General features: G+C 42.0%; 1 protein-coding gene across 1 annotated transcript in view; it reads right to left on the bottom strand.

The window, feature by feature from the left end:
• LOC149445012 (putative cation-transporting ATPase 13A4) overlaps positions 1-20,224 on the bottom strand; it is a 115,961-nt gene that overhangs the window by 4,507 nt on the left and 91,230 nt on the right. The window contains exons 25-28 of the mRNA XM_089654306.1: positions 16,461-16,533; positions 12,073-12,247; positions 8,407-8,594; positions 542-630 (exon numbers count right to left, since the gene is read on the bottom strand). Coding sequence (XP_089510432.1) covers positions 542-630; positions 8,407-8,594; positions 12,073-12,247; positions 16,461-16,533 — 525 coding nt within the window. The remainder of the gene's footprint in view (positions 1-541; positions 631-8,406; positions 8,595-12,072; positions 12,248-16,460; positions 16,534-20,224) is intronic.

The raw sequence follows: 20,224 nt of genomic DNA, 5'->3' as shown, positions 1-20,224 counted from the left end.
CAAATCTGAATATGACATGCAGAAAACTATGGTTTCTTGTATGTCATTGCAGTTACCTGCTTTCATCCAATAAGAAAAAAGACTGATAACTGCTAGTAGTGTGAACAGACCCTAAGGCTGGGTACACACAAAGTTTTTTTTTTTCTTCCAACCCAGTGGGTTGTTAGTACAGTGATCTCTACCGATGTGCTATTGTGTTCTGACAGGCAGACTGCCCCTGCCAGAACACACTGAGCAGCCATTGGCTGCCAGCGCTGATCGGATGCTGGTTTTTCCCAGCATGTTCCTTCTACAAAATCTGGTCGGTTTCTGATGCAAGGGCAGATGTACACACTGGCTGAATGCCAGCCGGTTCCTGTTAAAGTGGTGGATACTGGCCAATATTCAGCCCGCATGTACTTAAGAAGAAACTTGCAACTCTGTTAGATACATGTGCTAATCAAGTGATCAAGTAGACAAAATGCTAAAGAAAGGAAATTGCAAAGCGCATTTAGACAGTCACACTTATGCCAAGAGGTTTAATTTGTGAATATATGCTTACCTCTAAAACAATGTAAATGTTTTCAAAGTTAGCAAATATGAAGAATATGGTAAAAGTAACTTCTATAATCAGTATGGCCACAAACAAATCTGGAAAACAAAAAAAATATATATTTTCAAGCTAATTGCCTGTAGAGAGAACATTATAGCACTTTTGGGGGTCCTAGATTTTGTATCTGTCCTTCCTCTACAACTGTTTGTTATTGGAAATGGTACAGTGGGTGTTGAAAAGAATCCCTTTAAAATAATCATATTTTATTGCTTTGCAGCCTGAAATGAAGACAGACACAGTTTGTTTTATCTAGCTGTATTTACTCACTGCAACCTAGAACATCCAAGTGAAAGATAGAACACCAATATGTCAGGAAAAAATATAAAAATATATAAAAAACAGAATCGCTAAGTTGGAAAAATGATCACCCCCTTGTGTCAGTATTTTGTTGAACCACCTTTTGCTTTTATTAGCTTTTAGTCTGTAGGGATATGTCTCTGCTAACTTTGCACACCTAGACTTTGCAATATTTGCCCACTCTCTTCTTTGCAGAACTGCTAAAGTTCAGTTAAATTTGATGGTTACTGTTTGATGCAGTCATCAAGTCATTTCACAAATATTCAATGGGGTTTAGGCCTGGGCTCTGACTAGTCCATGCTAGGATATTCACCTTTTTCTCCTTCAACCACTGTATGGTAATTTTTGCTGTGTGCTTCGGGTCATTGCCATGTTGGAAGGTAAACCTTCTTCCCATTGATAACTTTCTGGCAGAGGGCAGCAGATTTGCCTCAAGAATTTGATGGTATTTTGTCCCATCCATATTACCTTCTATCCAGACAAGTGCTCCAGTCCCTGCTGCAGAGAAATACCCCCATAACAGGATATTACCACCTCCATGCTTTACTGTAGGAATGGTGTTATTTGGATGGTTAGCTGTATTGGCCAGACATATCGTTTACAGTTGAGGCCAAATAATTAAATGTTAGTCTCATCTGACCATAACACCTTTTTCCATGTGTCCTCAGAATCTTCAAGGTTTATTTTGGCAAAGGTCAGTTGTGACTCCATGTGGACTTTCTTAAGGAATGGCTTTTTTCTTTCAACCCTCCCATACAAGCCACATTTGTGGAGAATTTGTGATATTGTTCTCACATGCACACAATGACCACTCTTTGTCATAAATTCCTGCCACTGCTTCAGAGTTGCTGTAGGCCTCTTGGTAGCCTCTCTGACCTGTTTCCTCCTGGCTCTGTCATACAGTTTGGACAGACGTCTTGATCCAGGCAGGGTCTGTGTTGTACCAAATACCTTCCACTTCTTATTAATAGACTTTACTGTGCTTCTAGACATTGATCAAGTCTTTGACATTTTTTTGTATCCATCTTCTGACTTGTGCTCATCCATAACTTTATCCCAGAGATCTTTTGATAGTGCCTTGCAACCCATAGTTGATTGTTTGCTTCAGTTGCACTATCAGGGACTGAGCTAGTCAAAATGACCACAGCCGATCAGTCAAATGGCTTTGTGTGCCATTGAGCAGGTGATTAGCTACACCTGAATGACTTTACAAGTCATTTTTAGGGTGATCCTTTTCCAACTCAGTGATTCCGTTTTAGTTTTTTTTTTAAAACTATTTTCTGACATGTTGGTGTAATATTTTTCACTTATTATTATTCAGGATTTATATAGCGCCAACAGTTTGCTCAGCGCTTTACAATATAATGGGAGACAATACAACAACAATACAGTTCAATACAAGAGGGTTAGGAGGGCCCTGCTCCTTGGAGTTTACAATCTAGGAGGGAGGGGCTAGTGGTACAAAAGGTAGTAACTGTGGGGATGGACTGGTTGGAAGAGTAGAAGATCCCATTATTAGCTGAGGGCAGGATAGACTTCCCTGAAGAGATAGGTTTTCAGACATCGCCTAAAAGTGAGCAGAGTAGGCGATAGTCTGATAAATTGGGGTAGAGAGTTCCAGAGGATGGGGGAAGCTCTAGAGAAGTCCTGGAGACGAGCATGGGAGAAAGACAAGGGAGCTAGAGAGCAGGAGGTCGTGCAAGGAGCAGAGAGTACTGTTTGGGTGGTATTTGGAGACAAGATCGGTGATGTTATTTGGGGCAGAGTTATAAATGGCTTTATATGTTATTGTTAATGTTTTGAATTTTATCCGTTGGGCAATGAGAAGCCAGTAGAGGGATTGGCAGAGAGGGGTGGCTGATACAAAATGGTTAGTAAGGTAGATGAGTCTGGTAGCAGCATTCATGATAGACTGAAGAGGGGATAGCCTGCATCTAGGTAGGTCAATGAGGAGGGAGTTACAATAGTCAAGGCGAGATATAACAAGGGAGTGAATAAGTTGCTTAGTGGTTTCCGAGGTTAAGAACGGGCGTATCTTGGAGATGTTGCGGAGGTGAAGTCTACAAGATTTGGAGAGTGATTGGATTTGGGGGTGAAAGGACAGATGGGAGTCTAGGATTACACCTACCACCCTGGCATGAGGGGAGGGACTGATGATTGTGTTATTGATCTTGATAGAGAAGTCAGGGGAGGGGGCACGTGCTGGGGGGAATACGAAGAGCTCAGTTTTGGAAAAATTGAATTTGAGGAAGTGGAGTGATACCATGCCGACATGTCACTTAATAGGTTAGTAATGCGAGAGGAGACTGAAGGGGTGAGGTGAGGGGTAGAAAGATAGATTTGTGTGTCATCAGCATAGAGATGGTACTTAAAGCCATGGGAGTTTATCAAGTGACCAAGGGAGAAGGTGTAGATGGAGAAGAGTAGGGGTCCAAGGACAGAACCTTGAGGGACCCCTACAGAAAGAGGAAGTGGAGAGGAGGAGGCAGAGTTATAGGTAACACTGAAGGAGCACTGTAATAGGTAGGAGGAGAATCAGGAGAGAGCAGAGACTCAGAGACCAAGAGAGTGGAGTTTTTTTTTGAGGAGGGGATGGTCAACCGAATCAAAAACCGCAGAGAGGTCAAATAGTAAGAGTATGGAGTAGTGATCATTCGTTTTAGCAGTTAATAGATCATTAGTGAGTTTTAGTAGGGCAGTTTCAGTGGAGTGTAGTGAGCGAAAGCCAGACTGTAAAGGGTCAAGAAGGTTGTTGTCAGTGAGGTAGGAGCTCAGGCTATTGTAGACTAAGCGTTCTAGGAGTTTAGAGTAAATGGCAGCAGGGAGATGGATCTTAAGTTGTTCAGATTGGTGGAATCCAGGAAGGGCTTTTTAAGTATGGGACTGATGTGTGCATGCTTTAGAGGGGTGCGGAAGGCACCGTTAGAGACAGAGAGATTGAAGACGTGAGCGAGGGAGCATAGGATGGAAGAAGAGGGTGACCATAATAGTTGTAAGGGGACAGGATCCAGGGGGCAGGTAGTGAGACGGGCTTCTGAGAAAACCTTAGTGACGTCTTTGGTAGTAGCAAGGTCAAAAGAGAAAAGTGTTGAGGGAGGTTTAGTGTAAGGTATGCTAAGTGGGATGGATGTCTGTGCAGTGGCGATGTCCCTACAAATTGCGTTGATCTTGTTTTTGAAATGATTTGCAATCTTGTGAGCAGTGAGTGAGATACTGTGTGGAGGTGAAGAAAGTAGAAAGTTAAAAGTAGAGAAGAGACGTCAATGACTGGATGACAAGGTATTAATAAGAGTGACAAAGTAGGCTTGTTTGGCAGCATGGAGGGAGGAATTGTATGTTAAGAAAGTAGATTTATATAAGGTGAATGCTTGGTGAGATTTGGTTTTACGCCACAATCGCTCCAGCGCACGACTATGTCGTTTAAGATTTCTCGTGTCATCAGTCTGCCAGGGTTGTAATGATCAGGGCCTGATGCTTCGTGTTAGAGGAGCAAGTGAGTCTAGTGTGGATGAAAGTGAACTGTTGTAGACAGCAATGACCAGGTCAGGGCAGGACAGGGGAGAGATTCTGTCATACAGTTGGTCAGTTGCAGAGTGGAAAGGAGCAGGGTTCAAGTTGTGAAGGTTTCTGCAGGTAATTGCTGCTTGGAGGGATAAGTGTTTGAAGATGAGGGGACTGTGAAGGTGATGAGATTGTGATCAGACAGAGGAAAGTGAGTGTTTATGAGATTGTAGGGAGTGCAAAGATGGGAGAAAACAAGGTCTAATGTATTCCCATCAGAGTGAGTGGAGGACTGTATGCATTGTGCTAATGCAAAAGATGAGGTTAGGTTGAAGAGTTGGGATGTAGCCAGGTTGTTGACATTAATGGGGATGTTAAAATCTCTGAGAATGATAGTGGGTAGCTTAGAGGAGAGAAAGTAGGGTAGCCAGGTGGAGAAATCATCAAGAAAGCGGGACACCGGTCCAGGAGGCCGATAGATCACTGCAATCCTCAGAGAAATGGGAGAAAACAACCGAATGCAGTGAGTCTCGAAAGAAGAGAAGGATAGAGAGGGAGGGTTAGGGAGGACTTGAAAGGTGCTGAGTGGGGATAAAAGCAAACCAATCCCACCATCTTTCCGACCACTGGGTGGTCTGGGTGAGTGGGTCCATAGGAGGCCTCCATAGGAAAGTACTGCGGGAGAAGAAGAATCTGCTGCTTGAAGGCAGGTTTTTGTAATTGCTAGTAGGTTAAGGGAGCGGGAGACAAAAAGGTCATGGACAGAGGTGAGCTTATTACAGACAGAGCGGGCATTTAGGAGCGCACATGAAAAAGGGAGGGTGGTTTTTGGGAGCACTGGGACTGATATTAAATTGAGGGGATTGCGGCTATTCCTGGAAGAAGGAGGGTGCCTGGTGTGGGGGTGAAATAGTGGAGGACCAGGGTTTGGAGAGATGTCCCCAGAGGTTAGGAGAAGAAGAAGGGTGAGGAAAGTAGCATGGGAGCGGGATGTGTACGAGTGTACATGCCTTCCAGTCCTGATGTTTGGGTCAGCAAGAGAGTAAAATATCAGCAGGAGGTGATGAGAGCAGTAGTAGGGAGATGGTAGCAGTGAGGGTGAGATGTATAAGTTTTGCGATGGAGCAGAGGGGTAAAGAAATTAGATTTTGGGAATGCAGGATAGTAATATGAAAAGGAGGAGCAGAGGGGACATATTACAAAGGTACACAGAGTGGGACTCAGACTTATAGGAGATGTTTCCCAGGGTGTTTGCTTGAAGTCTATCCAGCGCGCAGTCGAGTTTCTTGTTGTTGTATCTTCCTGCTGCTAGAGTTACCCTGGTTTAGTTAAACTGCTGTGTTCAACTGCTTCTTCGCACTCCATCAAAAACAGCACTCACGCAGAAAACTGCACTATAACTTTGATGTTAAATGTTGTAAATACAGATGGATACAACAAAAACTGTGTTTCTTCATTTTAGGCTGCAAAGCAACATGTGACTATTTTAAGGGGGGTGTTATTCTTTTCTATATATACTGTGATGTTTGTTTTCCAAGAAAGAAATTTGGTTGCAAATTCAGTGAAGAATGCCAATGTTTTAAAGGGAAAAATATTTGTAAGTTTGAATATGTCCTTCACATTACAATCTTCCTCCCCCTTTTTTTATATATTATGAAGACCAGGGTCTGCAGTTGTTTCTGTGACTGGTACTTAGCTGGTGCATGGAGTGGGTTGTGATTGAAAATGTCACACACAGCCGGCTCTGCAGCTTCCCTCCCTCTCCCCAGCTGCCAGTGAGCAGAGGAGCAGCAATATGGGGAGAAGAGAGAAGAACACTTTATTGGGGCTGTATTGCAGATACAGGAAACCAGAGGGGAACCCTGCTTACCTGCTGGGATAGCAGACTGCACTGTGTTTGGCTGCTTTGCAGCCAGTAAGATTAAATAGACTGTTGGGAACCTGAAACTGCAATGTATAAGGGATGTAGTTCACAGGAGACAGTTCTGTAACAAGTCAAGGACTGGATGGGATAACAAGCCCCAGGAGGAGAGAGGACTGCAGGAGTAGGAAAAGGAATCAGAAGTCTGGGGCTCAAGGCATTTTTTTGAGGAAGGGGAGATGTGAGCATCAGATTAAGCTGCTGTATTGGAGAGCTGCTTGCTGTACTGTTCATCGTTGTGTCGGAGAGGGAGTGACTGGACTTCCCCATCTACACAAAGGTAATAGCTGTCAGAGAGCATGACCAGTTCTGTGAGAGAGAGCCAATGCTGGCCCCAAGTCATCTCTAATGTCATTGGTTCCTTTAGAAAACACCATTTCCGAATCCTCATGAAGCTTAAAGAAGAACTGAACTTTGGAAACTGTGTCCCCAAAAAAAAAGGCTAAAGTGTAAAGAAAAAGTCACCATTATTGCATCTATATCCACACGGGTGGTGCAGACACTTTAATCTACTTACCATGGAATGGTTAAATGTTGTATTGTCCAACTGGGTGGTGTGAGTCAGAAAGCAGATACTGGCCTCTGTGGGTAGGTTTCTCATAGACCTCAATGTTCTAATGCCCCCCCCCCCTCGTCCCGACATGCAAAATACAATCCAAAAAGGGTATTTTGTTATTCTATGCCTCTTCTTGTGTAAATTAAATGTATTTGACACCAGTAATGGGTTTATGTAACTAGAACTGTGTGCTTCCACAACTTCACCCCTCCTAACCTGTTCTTGGGCAATCAATATTTACACATTCCATTGTGATTGGATTAAGGTGTCTGTGCTACCTGTATGGATATAAATTCCAGGGTATCATCCTGACACTCACTGAAAAAGTGGCTTAAAGAAACTACAAAACATTTACAACATACAGAAAACGTACAGTTGCATGTGACTAAATACTGATGAAAAAATTGTTTCTCTGGCCAGCATTGTTGCCTGATCATTGTTGATTGTCTACTTGTCTATTGAATGAAATAGCTTCCCTTTGGTTGCTCCTCCAATAGTTCTGGGGCTGTGTAAAGCCCCGTAAATATGGGCCGAATATCAAATACCAAAATACTGAACAGCTGGCCTCTGCCCAACGTACATGCTGGAAAACCAACATCTGATCAGTGCCAATGGCTGCGAGCACTGACCAGTGTGTTCTGGCGGGAAGGCAGTCCCCCTGTCAGAACACAATAGCTCAGAAGGGAGATCGCTGTACTAACAGCGGATAGTTAGTACATCTAGCTTGTCCAGAGTTGTTCAGTTTTTTTTGTTCAGTCTGCTGGGTTGAAAAAAAAAATAACTGATGGTGTGCACCAGGCATTAGAGATAGATCTATGTGATGCATAGGAACTGATTGGCTGGCTCCAACTAAGCAGTCAAACAGTGTCTTACATACTGTGCCTCTTGCACACCCCATACCTAAAAATTAAAACCTAACTGAGCCCAAGAAAAAATGTTTCATTTATTCCAGCTTACCAGGACTTGGTTGGTTGTGGTTGCATTAATTTCCTTTTATCAGGCTAAGAACATTTTTAGCAAGTACAGAAAACACCTGTTGGTACTGTTTATTCCTAAGAGACAAACTGGAATTAAAACAGTATTTTGCCTCTCTTGTAAAGTACTAATCCAATTACCCACCATGTAATGGAGATGTACAAAGTCAGACATGTTGGAAGTCTAGGCTAGATGACAACCATGCTTGTTGTCATCTAGTGGATGAGTGAATGTAGCCACCTTGGGACAGGAAGTGTGGTTCACAAGCATACCAGGAAATAAAGGGAAACAAGAGCCTGAGTAGTAAAAGGGTAAGAAGCCTGAAAAAAATGAATGCAGCCACCACAAAGAGGGACTGTAAACAGTAATACATTACACTGTTCTTTTTGGATTGGATATGCTTTAAAGAAAAGCAGCTGTTGATGAAAAGCCTGCTCCTGCTGACGCATAAGTACTTTAGAGCTATTAGTAATATTTTTATGTAGGGAGCACTAAGGTGTGAAACAAACTTATTTCCCTGGTTTAGGTCTGCTTTAAAATTGACTACATATTTCATATACTCACAGTTGGTATATATTGGCTGTCGGAAGGGCTTCCCCTTAGAGAAGACAAAAGATAGGATCACCAGGTGCACACATGTTATTAGCCACAGTGTTGTAGACTCAAAGCTTATATAGTTAATTGTCTTTCTTTCATAAATTAAAACATAGGTAAGATTCTTGTTCAAACTTTCATTTCCAGGATGGCAGGCACTAGGATAGAAGGACATAAAACACCACATTAGCACATGTAGAATAGCTGTACAGTTATTCCATTTGTACCTTTAATATAGCAAATCCTTTTTAAAGAGATCCTGTCATTAGATCATTAATTTAATCAACAATCTTCCCATTTATTAATATGTTAACTTATTTACACATTATTTACCTGTAAAAACATCCATTTTGTAGGCATCCAAAAGCCCCATGACTGCTTATGGTTAACACCATCCTAGCAGCTCCAGCAGACTCAGAGCTGTCACTCAAGTGACACTCTATAGTATCCCTCTGTATTCATCCCCTGGCTGCTACATAAAAGGTTATTTAGGGGATGAGGACTACAAATTCAAAAATAATTACCTTCAGTTCACAGATAATGAAACTGGAAGTATAAGGACCAAGTCCAAGTTGGCGTATACAGATAGGCAAAGTGCCTGTCTCTGTAGGCTGTGTAGTAGGCATATTTGCTGGAGCTATCACCTCCAGTTTTCAACAGCTGCATGAATTTGTAATACTAGAAAAATAGGGAAGCGCACACCTTATACAGTTAAACCATTAATGATCAAAATAATAAAATAAACAAAGGTTGCATTCACATATTTCATAGACTAAAAGTGCCTTGTTTTTATCTGACATGTAGCACAGTCATATACATTGCTTTTTCTTTCGGAAAGATAATTATTTAATTTGGTAGCAAAATTGGATACATATATTTTTTTCCATGTGGAAAAAAAAGTTTGCATAATTAATGCATCCTCATATATTTACTCCAAATTATAATTAGTAAAGTATGCTAATTAAAATATCACATTAGTGTGTCTTATGTAGTGTAACAAAATGGAAATGTTCATAGTGAACATAAGCCTTACACTGTACTCCAGGACAGTAGTATTCCGCTTCTGACATCACATTGTGACGCACACAGAAGGAAAAATGTTTTCCAAAAATTGTGGATTGCTAAGTACGAAAATGACATCGCTCTCACAGTTGCGAACATTTGATGTCTGCTTATTGAATGCAAATGTCTTCTGATGTCATTGTTGCACCCTTGGAATTAATCTGGGGATATTGTTAATTGTTATTTAAAAAAAATAGAGTAGAGATATAGATATAAATTATGCACAGTATTTGTTTATTTATTTTCTACTTTCTTTACAACTTTTTTCATTTATTTGAGGTCTGGCTATGATCAGATTGCTGCTCTTAGTGATCTATGGCTGGCTGCAATCAGCCAGCAATAGATCACTATAGTGGTGATCTACTGCTGTAGACAGACACTGAACAAAGCTGTAACAGCTCTGCCCCAGTCTCCATACTGACTGGAAGTGCCCTGATATCACTAGTGATTTTTCTACACTCTGGATGTAAAGGCAGCATGGAAGTGTTGTATGAAGCAGTCTGTGGAAGCTTTGGAAGCCCAGGAGCTGATTGGTTCAACTCCTGAGTTTAGCACTGGACCCTGGCTGCAACTGAGAGCCAGCAGTTCTAGTGTTAGTGCTGGCAGAAGCCACTGAGATCAGTCACCATTTTAAAACAGCCACTATGCCAGCGGTTAATTAATTCAGTAGCACTTCATGCAGTTTAATTCCCCACATGAGGTACATTTACAAAATCCCAAAAATTGGGTATTTGGACAAAAAAAGCATTTGTGAAAATCACATTTTTATTATAAGACATGGCAATACTTAGAAAAGCCATTTCTTAGCTATATAATCACTGCCTTTCAGGGCAACATGTTGGATCCTGGACATATGGGAAGAGTTTTGCTGTGACAGGTTCTTCCATCACATGATGTATTAACAGTTTCAGAGTTGTCTGTGCACCTACTGAGTTGGGAATGTTCTCCTTTGCTTGAGTCCCTACAGTTCACCGAATCTTCCTCAGTTCTGTCAGGTGTGACACCTTCCTTGGTTCGATCCCAGAAGGATTCTACTTCAGTTATGCAGAATTTATTTGGTCAAATTACAACTTTAATTGATGATGCAGAAGCATAAATGTACCGCCATGCTTTCCCCTGCAGAATCACTATCTAACCTGCATGCGGCCTTAACAATCTCTAAACATTTTGTTGCAGAGGTTCTGTCTGATGCATCTGATTAGGCTCAGAAATCCTTAATGGATGATATTGCCCCTGAGGAGTTACAGTCAACTTCCATCACTGCACATCAGGTCTAGAAAAAACATTTTGCCTCTTATAGATGAACTACTTTGCAATTGGAGGATCATCCTCTGGCTTCTTCCAAGCTACTACCTGTGTAGGATCTGTTTAAGCCTAGTACACACAATCAGAACATCGCCCAAAAAAATACCACTTTTGAAGCTATCGTACGATAATCTAATTGTTAGTACACAGCTTTCATCTGAAATTATGCGAAGGGACGAGCATGAAAATGTTTCTCGTATAATACCAGATCATACAATTTTCGTTTAATTAAAACAATTTTCATCCAAAAATACAATACAAATACAACTCAGTACATTGCATCACTTTTTAATTTTTATTCTGTCGTACAAGAATTTCATTCGTTTGGTATTCTTGTCATGTGTACGAGGCTTTAGAGGCCCTAGGTCTACCAAGATTATTCTGCTGTTTCTAATAGTCCCAGACATCTATTATGGGCACACCTGATGTGGCCCTCCTGGTTTCCAAGTTCAAGAACAGATTAGAAGACTGCCATATGGTCTTCTGCTCACACATTCTCAAGATTTTACTAGGTGGATGTTCAGGCCTCATTTAATGCCACCTTCAGGCACAAGGTCCTACAGGCAGTTCTTAGAGATGCAGGCAGACCCAAGTTCTGTTGTTGTTGTGTGAGTCTTTTAGTGTTGCCCTCAATTGTACTGCATTTGGCTGTCCCTTGTATTCTCTAAATCTTGTGTCCTTCAAAGAATGAAAAAAAAAATAAAATTTTTGTTCTTACCTTAAATTATTTTCTTCATGGGAGAACTGAAGTACACAGGTCTCGCCTCTCTGTGTCTCTGATCTCACTCTTGATATTGCTTTTCTTCAAAACTGAGGCATGCTGAGAGTATGAGGAGGTACACTGGACAAGTCATTGTTTTTGTCTTTTTCCAGTGTCCACATCCTCCTGTAGGTGATAGTTTAATTCAATAGTCTCTGAAGTACAAAATAACCATTTTTTTCATTCATTGTAACCCAGGCTGGGTGCTTAGAGGCTAACTGTAATACTTGACTGCAGCAAAGGAAAATCAGGGAACCAATCTGGCTCTACTACCTAGGAAAGCTGTGTAAGTATCAAGGACTGATGGACACTTTGACAGGTGAAGCATCTCACTTATATTTATTTAAAGTGCACATTTGCTTTTAATGAAAGAGTTTGTTGGTGTTGGGCAAAGCCTCAGAGTGAGGATCGCTGAACATGAACCTGTATTTTAGGCTGTGTGTTAAGTTGTTTCCCCACAGTTCAGCAAGCTTTACAAAGCAGGATCTAAGATGTTATGACACATTTACCTGTATACGTCATCTCTGCTGTACCATGGTTGCTTCTGAACCATAAGAAATGCATAAGTCTCTGAAGCAATGCCATAGAGTACATTGAAGACTACTGAAAAGACCATTGGTGGAGACAGCATCTGTCCTGGAGGTCTGTACTTTGCCAGTTTCGGGTATGCAGCAGTAGAACTCACTGTAAAATAGCATAGTGTATGTTTACAGTACAATCTCTGACACTGACCTACCAAATTAGTATTTATTTAATTGCTGAAATCTATAAAGAATCCAGATCAGTGCAATTTTAACATATTTATCTCAAGCTGGTATTTTAGTAAATAGTATTTAAACCTGGACAGCGTGGTGGTACAACACAGCGGTTCTTACCTACCCCCAACAGATATGTTTTCATGATTTCTTTAAAGCTGAAGTTTAGTATATTTTTGGGGGGACACAGCACCAAACACATTAGTTATGAATATCCCATTTAAGAGCCTGTCACTGCAGACAGTCAATCATAAGCGGCAGAAACATTTCCTCCCATTACTTCACTTCCTTCCTCAGAGCCCCAGGGATACATGCCACTTGTATAGGTGTCACGTACCTGATAGGAGACTGAAATGACGAGGTCGGCCTCACTTGTGTCACTAGCCCTGACCCCACTGAAGGTGGAACAGAGGGTGTCTAGGGACCAGGGGGACAAGAGCGCCAGTAGATGTTGTTTGCAGCTCTTGCAGATGATGACCTTGGAAGACTGATGAACCTCCGATTCAGGCACAGTAGTAATATGCAGAGCTGGTATGGTAGATCGCCAGGTGTGCAGCAGAGCAAGGCAGGAAGCGAGAGGAAGAGACAGGAGCAGTGTCATAGCAATAGCCAGGGTCATCAACAGGCGGACAGCAAGGTGCAAAATCAGAAGCAAAACCAAAGTCAGGAGCAGGGCTGAAGTCAGGAACCAGTATCAAGCAGGAGAGTAATCAGAGTCAGGTCAGGAACAAGCCAGGTCAGCAACAAGGGAATCACACAGGAACAAGCAGAACACAGGGGGAGCTGAAGACCAGTCAGCTGTCAGGAATGGACTCAGCACTGGTGGTGGGACTCACCTGCCGTGTGGGCTGCAGTACCAGAGCTGACCAGCGGGTGCTCTTAGCAGCCAGAAGCTCACAATCAGCCAAACCTGGGGCTGATTGCAGAAAGGTGTATTTAAGCCATGACCAGGCCTGTGCTCTGGGCCTTGGTGTATGTTTTCCCATGAGCCTCTGTACCTGGTATCCTGTGTTCCTGCTTCGTTGCTGACCCGGCTTGATTCTGACCTCTGCTGACCATCTCCTGTTGAACCCCTGGCTTGCCTGACCATCCTTCTGTCTGATCCCCTGTCCCGCGCTGTCTGTGAGTTACTGAACCCGGCTTGTGACCTTGACTATTCTCTGCCTGCTCCTTTGGTACCTTGCTGCCCGCACGTTGCTGACTTGGCCCGTCTGACCACGCTAACTACTCTGCCATCCATCCATCCTGCACGGATCCAGCCGTACCTGCACATACCTCTGGTGGATCCCTCTACCACTAGCAGGTGTACTCAGGGGCCGCGACCTGGTTCCTGTCTGCTCCAAGTCCATCCCCACCATCAGGGGCCCTGGTGAATAAGCAGGCTGGGACTTAGACTCCGCGCCCTGGGGAATCCTGTCCTGGGGACCACTAGAGGTACCACCAAACGGTCATTACAGAACCCTACGGCCGGCCTGACCGTTCCACCTCTCCAGCCCTGACTGCGCCTGTGTTCCTGCACCTACTAAGATTAGTGAAAGGTTGGTTTGTTCACTGTGCGTTTATATATATATATATCTGGGTGGCTAATAATAACCTGTATTATTATACTATACCTGAAACCTGCGTTTCCCTGTGTCAGTCCACACCTTTCTGGTCATTCCTTGATTCCTGACAGTCAGCACGGATACCTCAGCCATCCTCCTTGATGGGCTCTGTGGGTTTGTTAGCTCATAAAGAGCCAAAGAAAAGGATGCCCATAGTGATTAGTATTAATTCTTAAATAATAAATAAATAATATTTATTTATTCCATCCGTAGAGTAAAAGCAAGGTTTAAGCACAAACAAATGCACTGACCATACAAAATCCATGATGGCCACCGGACCTGCTCGAGGCCCCGGCGGCATGACGTCACGGCATACAGCTCCTCCTTGACGTGTTTCGTGCCAACGCACTTAGCCATAAGGGGTGTGCTTGTACCGCCGGACGTAAAAAAATGTCTATAGCGAAAATGGTGCATGCACATATCGCGTGTGCCATTTTGCCGAAGATCTGGATGTGAGCGCGCATGCGCGGGCGCCATCTTACAGTAGATTTTGACATATAAGCCACACGGTCCACCAGGTAAACGAGGGAAAACTGTTCCCGGGGATGAATATATTAGTATCTTCTTTCAAAAGCACACTATTATTGGATGTGTTTATTATTAATCATCTTAATCACCTAAACCCTAATATATCTGAAATCGCTGTCACCATAACATGTGCAATGAATAATCATTGCGTGCTATTTATATATTGTTATTCGTGTTTTTTTGCTGCGCATGCATTACCCACGATTCTTACTGAAAGTTTTTTCCTTTATTAAATTGTGTTTTAAGTTTTAAGATGATCCGTTCTACATACAAGTCACTTATGATTAGATAATATATTCTTTTGAACACCTTATATTTTATTCATCCCCGGGAACAGTTTTCCCTCGTTTACCTGGTGGACGTGTGCCTTATGTCAAAATCTACTGTAAGATGGCACCCGCACATGCACACACACATGCGCGCCGTTTTCGCTATAGATAGACATTTTTGACGTCTGGCGGTATGAGCACACCCCTTATGACTAAGTGCATTGGCACAAAACGCATCAAGGAGGAGCTGTACGTCGTGACGTCATACCGCCGGGGCCTCGAGCAGGTCCAGTGGCCATCTTGGATTTCGTATGGTCAGTGCATTTGTTTGTGCTTAAACCTTGCTTTTACTCTACGGATGGAATAAATAAATATTGTTTAAGAATTACTACACTATAGGCATCCTTATCTTTGGCTCTTTATGAGCTAACAAACCCGCAGAGCCCATCACGATGGATGGCTGAGGTACTGCAGATGACCCAGAAGAAGGGGATTCTTCTGACCAGACCAGGCTGTGTGCTTCCTTAAAGGGACCTCCGGCTGACCACATTACTTATATATACATATTATTATTACGCATCTGGTGAGTGCGTAATCTTAGCACATTCCTGGCACATCACTGAATATTGATTTTAGCACGAGAAGCGCCGATTTGAGATCATATTCATCTGGATCTCCACTTTGAGATCATATTCATCTGGATCGCCACTTTGTCACCTTTATGGACATTGAATTGTCATTTTTCATAGAATTGACCATCATTTATTATCATTTGTTCACAACTGTCACTTTATCATTATAAGCACTTTATTCTGATATTTATTTATCATTGGTTCATTATTAGCCCTTTATTGCAATAGCAATATATTTGCACTTTGTCACTTTCATGGACATTGAATTGTCATTTTTGTGGAATTGACAGTCATTCATCATTGTCACTTTATCTCAACAGCTATAATAGCATCATAATAGCATTTCATTTGAATATTTATTTATGAATATTCCCCCCCCCCCCCCCATAGTAAGTCTACGGGTGAGATAATCTTCAAGACATTTGCAGTCGTTGTTGGCAGTCTCTCCTCTACACAGAAGCAGAGAGAGAGATCATGTGACTGGACCAGATCTTCAGAATAGGTAAGTACACAGATCTTTTCTTTATAGGGTTATATAGAGTAGGCTTAGAATGGAGGTGGAAGTAGGTTTAGCCTTACTTAGCTTTTGACTGAACTTTCACTCTGGTCCTGGGTAAAAGGCCCAACAGGACGTCATGTGTATTGGGCTTGTGTGTTTGCTTAGTATTCATTCAGGTGTTGCAGTTTCCACCTACAGTTGACAAAATATATATGTGTAAAATGTCCTTTTTCAACTACATGTGTGTGGATGTGTGGGGAACATGCTTATTCATGTAGAAAATAGACTGACCTAGTGAATAAACCATTTTGCAACTTCTCATGCCTTGTCCTTAGTATGTCAATAAAGTTAGAAAGCAGAGTGGGAGAAAAGTGCAATAATGCTCCCAGTATTTTATACATCTCCTGAATGTCTGCATTCAAAGTGATTAAACAAGACTTGACTGCCATTGTTGTGATGTAAAACTAACTGTTGTTTTTTTGTGGTAACTGTACTGTGTCTCTCATGTTCAAACTAAATTAAAGAATAAAAAAAAAAACTTTTTAAAATGTAAAGCATTGGATAATGTTATAAACTTTTTAAAAATCTTAGTTAAAAACATTTTACTTACTTGTTAAAAATATTGCAAACACAATGGCAAAGTCATGAATCAGCCACTGATTGTTTCCAAAGATGTTTCGTTGCTGAAATACAAAATGTAAAAAATGTGATCACCTTCTTCAGCTAACTGTGCAAATGTCTTAACTCTTTAATCTCACTCCATGTATATTTCTTGAATTACCGTGTCCTTCAGGCACTCATGTATATGACCCTTTTTCTAGGCAAATAATTTGGAGATTCAATGTGAGTTATTGTACCAGCCTTTTCTTGAATTCTATCTCCTATATGTTTTTAGTAATTTCACCTTTTTACTTATTTTTTTATTAAGTTAGCTGTGTAATCTCATGTTAATTATGTCATCTTGGTGTTCATCTGAATGTTCTCATTGTTGGCTTCTCAAAATGGCAGTTGTTGGGCTGTTATGCTGATCCAATGACTTTACTATTTTCTGAATCTTTGACCTAGATTGAGCATGCAGTTTAGCAATTCTGGTTTTACTTACTGCATGCTTGGTCCAGATCAGTGACTCAAGGCTTGATGACACAAGCCCACATGTGTAGGGGCAGCAAAGGGCAGTGTAATGCATTGTTACAACACATCGCACTGTTTACTTTTTTTTTACTTTATTGAAATGTCATAAAATGACACTTCATCCAAGCCTGGGCATGTTCCAACGTGATGATGTGCTGTGGTGAGTTGTGCGTAAAAATGCAGACGAAATATTGAAGCCAACTATAGCCATACAGATAACATTCTCAAAAGGATCTCAGCTATGGTCCAGTACAAATATTCAGTTTCATTAATCAGAACACAACTGATTATTTCACCAAAGACTTTGAATAAGGTAAACAACATTAATTTTACTCTAATACCATCATCTCAGCAATGTGCAGTATATCCATCATTCAACCCAATGGATACATAGAGGGATTTGTCATCATTATGCACATACAGTATATCTCTGAAAATCAATACATGTTTTTTTATGTCACTAGTACATAATAAATGTATGGGTTTTTTTTGTTATCTCTCTGGTGGAAATGGAAATGCTTGTTACATGTTTAGGCATGTGGATAAATGTGAACTTTGCGCTTATGAACTGTCAATGTGATTTGGGATTCCTTCACTGTGTTATTGTTGCAGAAATATCATGGTGTGCTAAGCACCTCTTAAAGCTCACCTCCAACCAAAACAGTTTATTTAATTCTGGTCAGAGCATTGAAGAATTAAAACCTCTGACAGGTTTTCCTTGCTTTCTAGGTCCTTATTCGTGATCACATTATCTCACAAAGTGATGAAGTGATGAGAAATATTTCCAAGGACACACAAACACTACAACATATTCTTTTGTTCCACAAAGACTATTGAGAAAAATTCAAAACATATAAATGGTATAAATTGTACAATGTAATACAATGTGCCAAAGAAAAACGCGGTAAAACACAAATTGCACATGCCAAACAATAAGAAATACGCAGGCGAACAAAATAATAAAGCCATCTCGTGTCACCTGTAACAATAATGAAGTTGAACATGGAAAAAAAAACACGAGAACACAGCAAAAAAAAAAAAAAGGCAAACACCAATCATAATCACCACATAGCGTACAAAATATCACCAAATGAGCAGGATCATTTATTTGCACCTCCATATATCTTTTATCGTAGAGTAGCAGAGTAGGGGGGAAGGGGATAAAGCTAAAGGTGCTGGGCTTCTGGTGCAAGGAAGAAGTTGTGAAAATATAGAAAGCTCGGTGTTATCCATGAGGAGCAGCAAAGGTACCACTCAAAGGTAGCCAACGCATATGAAAATAACTCCGTGGAATGGGAGAGGCACATCTGCAAGTGTAATCCGGGTGTGAGATTAGGTTGCCTATGGACAGAGGAATAAATGTATGTGTAGAGGAAAAAAAAAGGAAAAAATGAAGTGGAGAAGATGTGAAAAACAGCAAAGACAGTAATGGCAGGCACAGGGCACAATGAGGAAGGAGTCGGGAGAAAAGAAAAAATAAAAAATGGTGAGAAGCTGGAAAGCCAAAGAAGGAAGAAAAAAAGTGTAGAAGAAAAAAAAAAAAGGGGGGGTAAGGGTCAAAGGGGAAGGAGACTAAGGGGGGGGCGGTATGGATAGACATGTCATATAGGTGGAAGCTCCGAGGACTGAGCTGGTGTGCTCATCCCCTAGGGGATAGAGACATAAAGCAGACAATCGGGCACCAGGGAAAAGGAGTGTCTCACTACCTGATCAGTGAAAGGGATATAATAGAAAAGTGTTATCGACAGCCTAGCAAGGGTCGAGGAGTCAATACAATACAGAGTGTAATACAAAGCCACAGGTCTGGCTCAGAGTCAGGTAGAAAGACCCATGATGGAGTGGTATTCGTGGGTCGTTCGGAAGTGAATCCAACACAACCAAGTATGGGAGAATTTAGTCGGGTTATCTTGGGAGGAAGCAATCAGCTCCTCCATCTCTGCAATTCTTCCTAGACGAGTGAACCAATCTTTTATTGAGGGGGGTTGAGTAGATCTCCAAAGCACAGGAAGACAGAGTCTAGCAGCATTAATCATATGCATAGCTAACGATCGGAAGTATAGACGTTTCGGGAGCGGTGTATGGTGGAGGAGAAATTGGGCCGGGGAGAAATCGAGAGGTAAAGTGGACACTGACGAGGTTATACGGTGGACTTCCTGCCAGAAGGGCAGAACGATAGGACAGGACCACCAAATATGGAGAAGGGACCCATCAGGTGCTCCACATCTCCAACAATTATTGGGTAGAGAAGGGTTAAAACGATGAGTTCTGGAATGGGTAATGTACCAACGGGAAGCTAGCTTGTATCCGTTTTCTTGGTCGATACATTCAGCGAACATTTGTGGGAGTATGTAAAAATTTGGTCCCAATCTGAGGAAGAAAAATCTATATCAAGGTCTCTCCTCCAAGCTCGGCAAGCGGGGAGCGAGTTAGGATTCCCATCACCGGTGAGAAGGAGGTACATGGATGAGATTAGATGCCGCTGGGGTTCAGCCTTAGAACAAATTGATTCAAAGGGGGTGAGAGGATGAGTCCATTTGTGGCGGTGAGCAGAGGATGTGAGAAAATGCCTGATTTGAAGGTAGGCCCAAAAGGGGAAGGTACGATCTTTCATGGTGCTCGCCAAAGAGGAGTAGGATTTCAATTGGCCTTTATGAAAAAAGTGTTCCGCTTTCACCAGGTCATACGGCCAATGTTCCGACAGGAAGGCCTTGTGCATACCCGGAGGGAAGTCCGGGTTTAAGCAAAGGGAGGTTAAAGGGTTGGGGGCATCCGAGATGGAGGCCGACTTGCATGTCAAGCGGAAGATGCTCAAGGTAGGACCAATCAGTGGATGAGTGAGAAGGGCCTGGGGGGTATGTTTCGTCAAGAGCCACGGGATCGAAGCTATAGGAGAAGGAGAGAAGGAGTTTTCGAGATGCACCCAGTCTTTGGTAGTTGAATGAATATTCCAATCTATAATTCTGCAAAGATGGCAGGCCCAATGATATTGCCTGAGGTCTGGGAGCCCAATCCCACCCCTGGATTTGGGGAGAACCAATTGGCAGAAAGATATGCGCGGATGCTTGTGGTTCCAAAGGAAGAAGGAGCACATTCTCCTACATGAAGCGAAAAAGGCGGGTGGCAATTGGATAGGTAAGGTTTGAAATAAATAGAGGAGGCGGGGGAGAATGTTCATTTTTAATATAGCAGCTTTGCCGAACCAGGAAAAGCATGGTCGATGCCATTTAGTGAGATCTTCCTGAA

Source organism: Staurois parvus, unplaced genomic scaffold (assembly GCF_062004578.1).
Source record: "Staurois parvus isolate SC_StPar_1 unplaced genomic scaffold, SC_StPar_1.0 ptg000750l, whole genome shotgun sequence".
Lineage (NCBI taxonomy): Eukaryota > Metazoa > Chordata > Amphibia > Anura > Ranidae > Staurois > Staurois parvus.
Note: the sequence above shows the minus strand (reverse complement) of the source record. Positions and strands in the feature narration are given on the sequence as shown.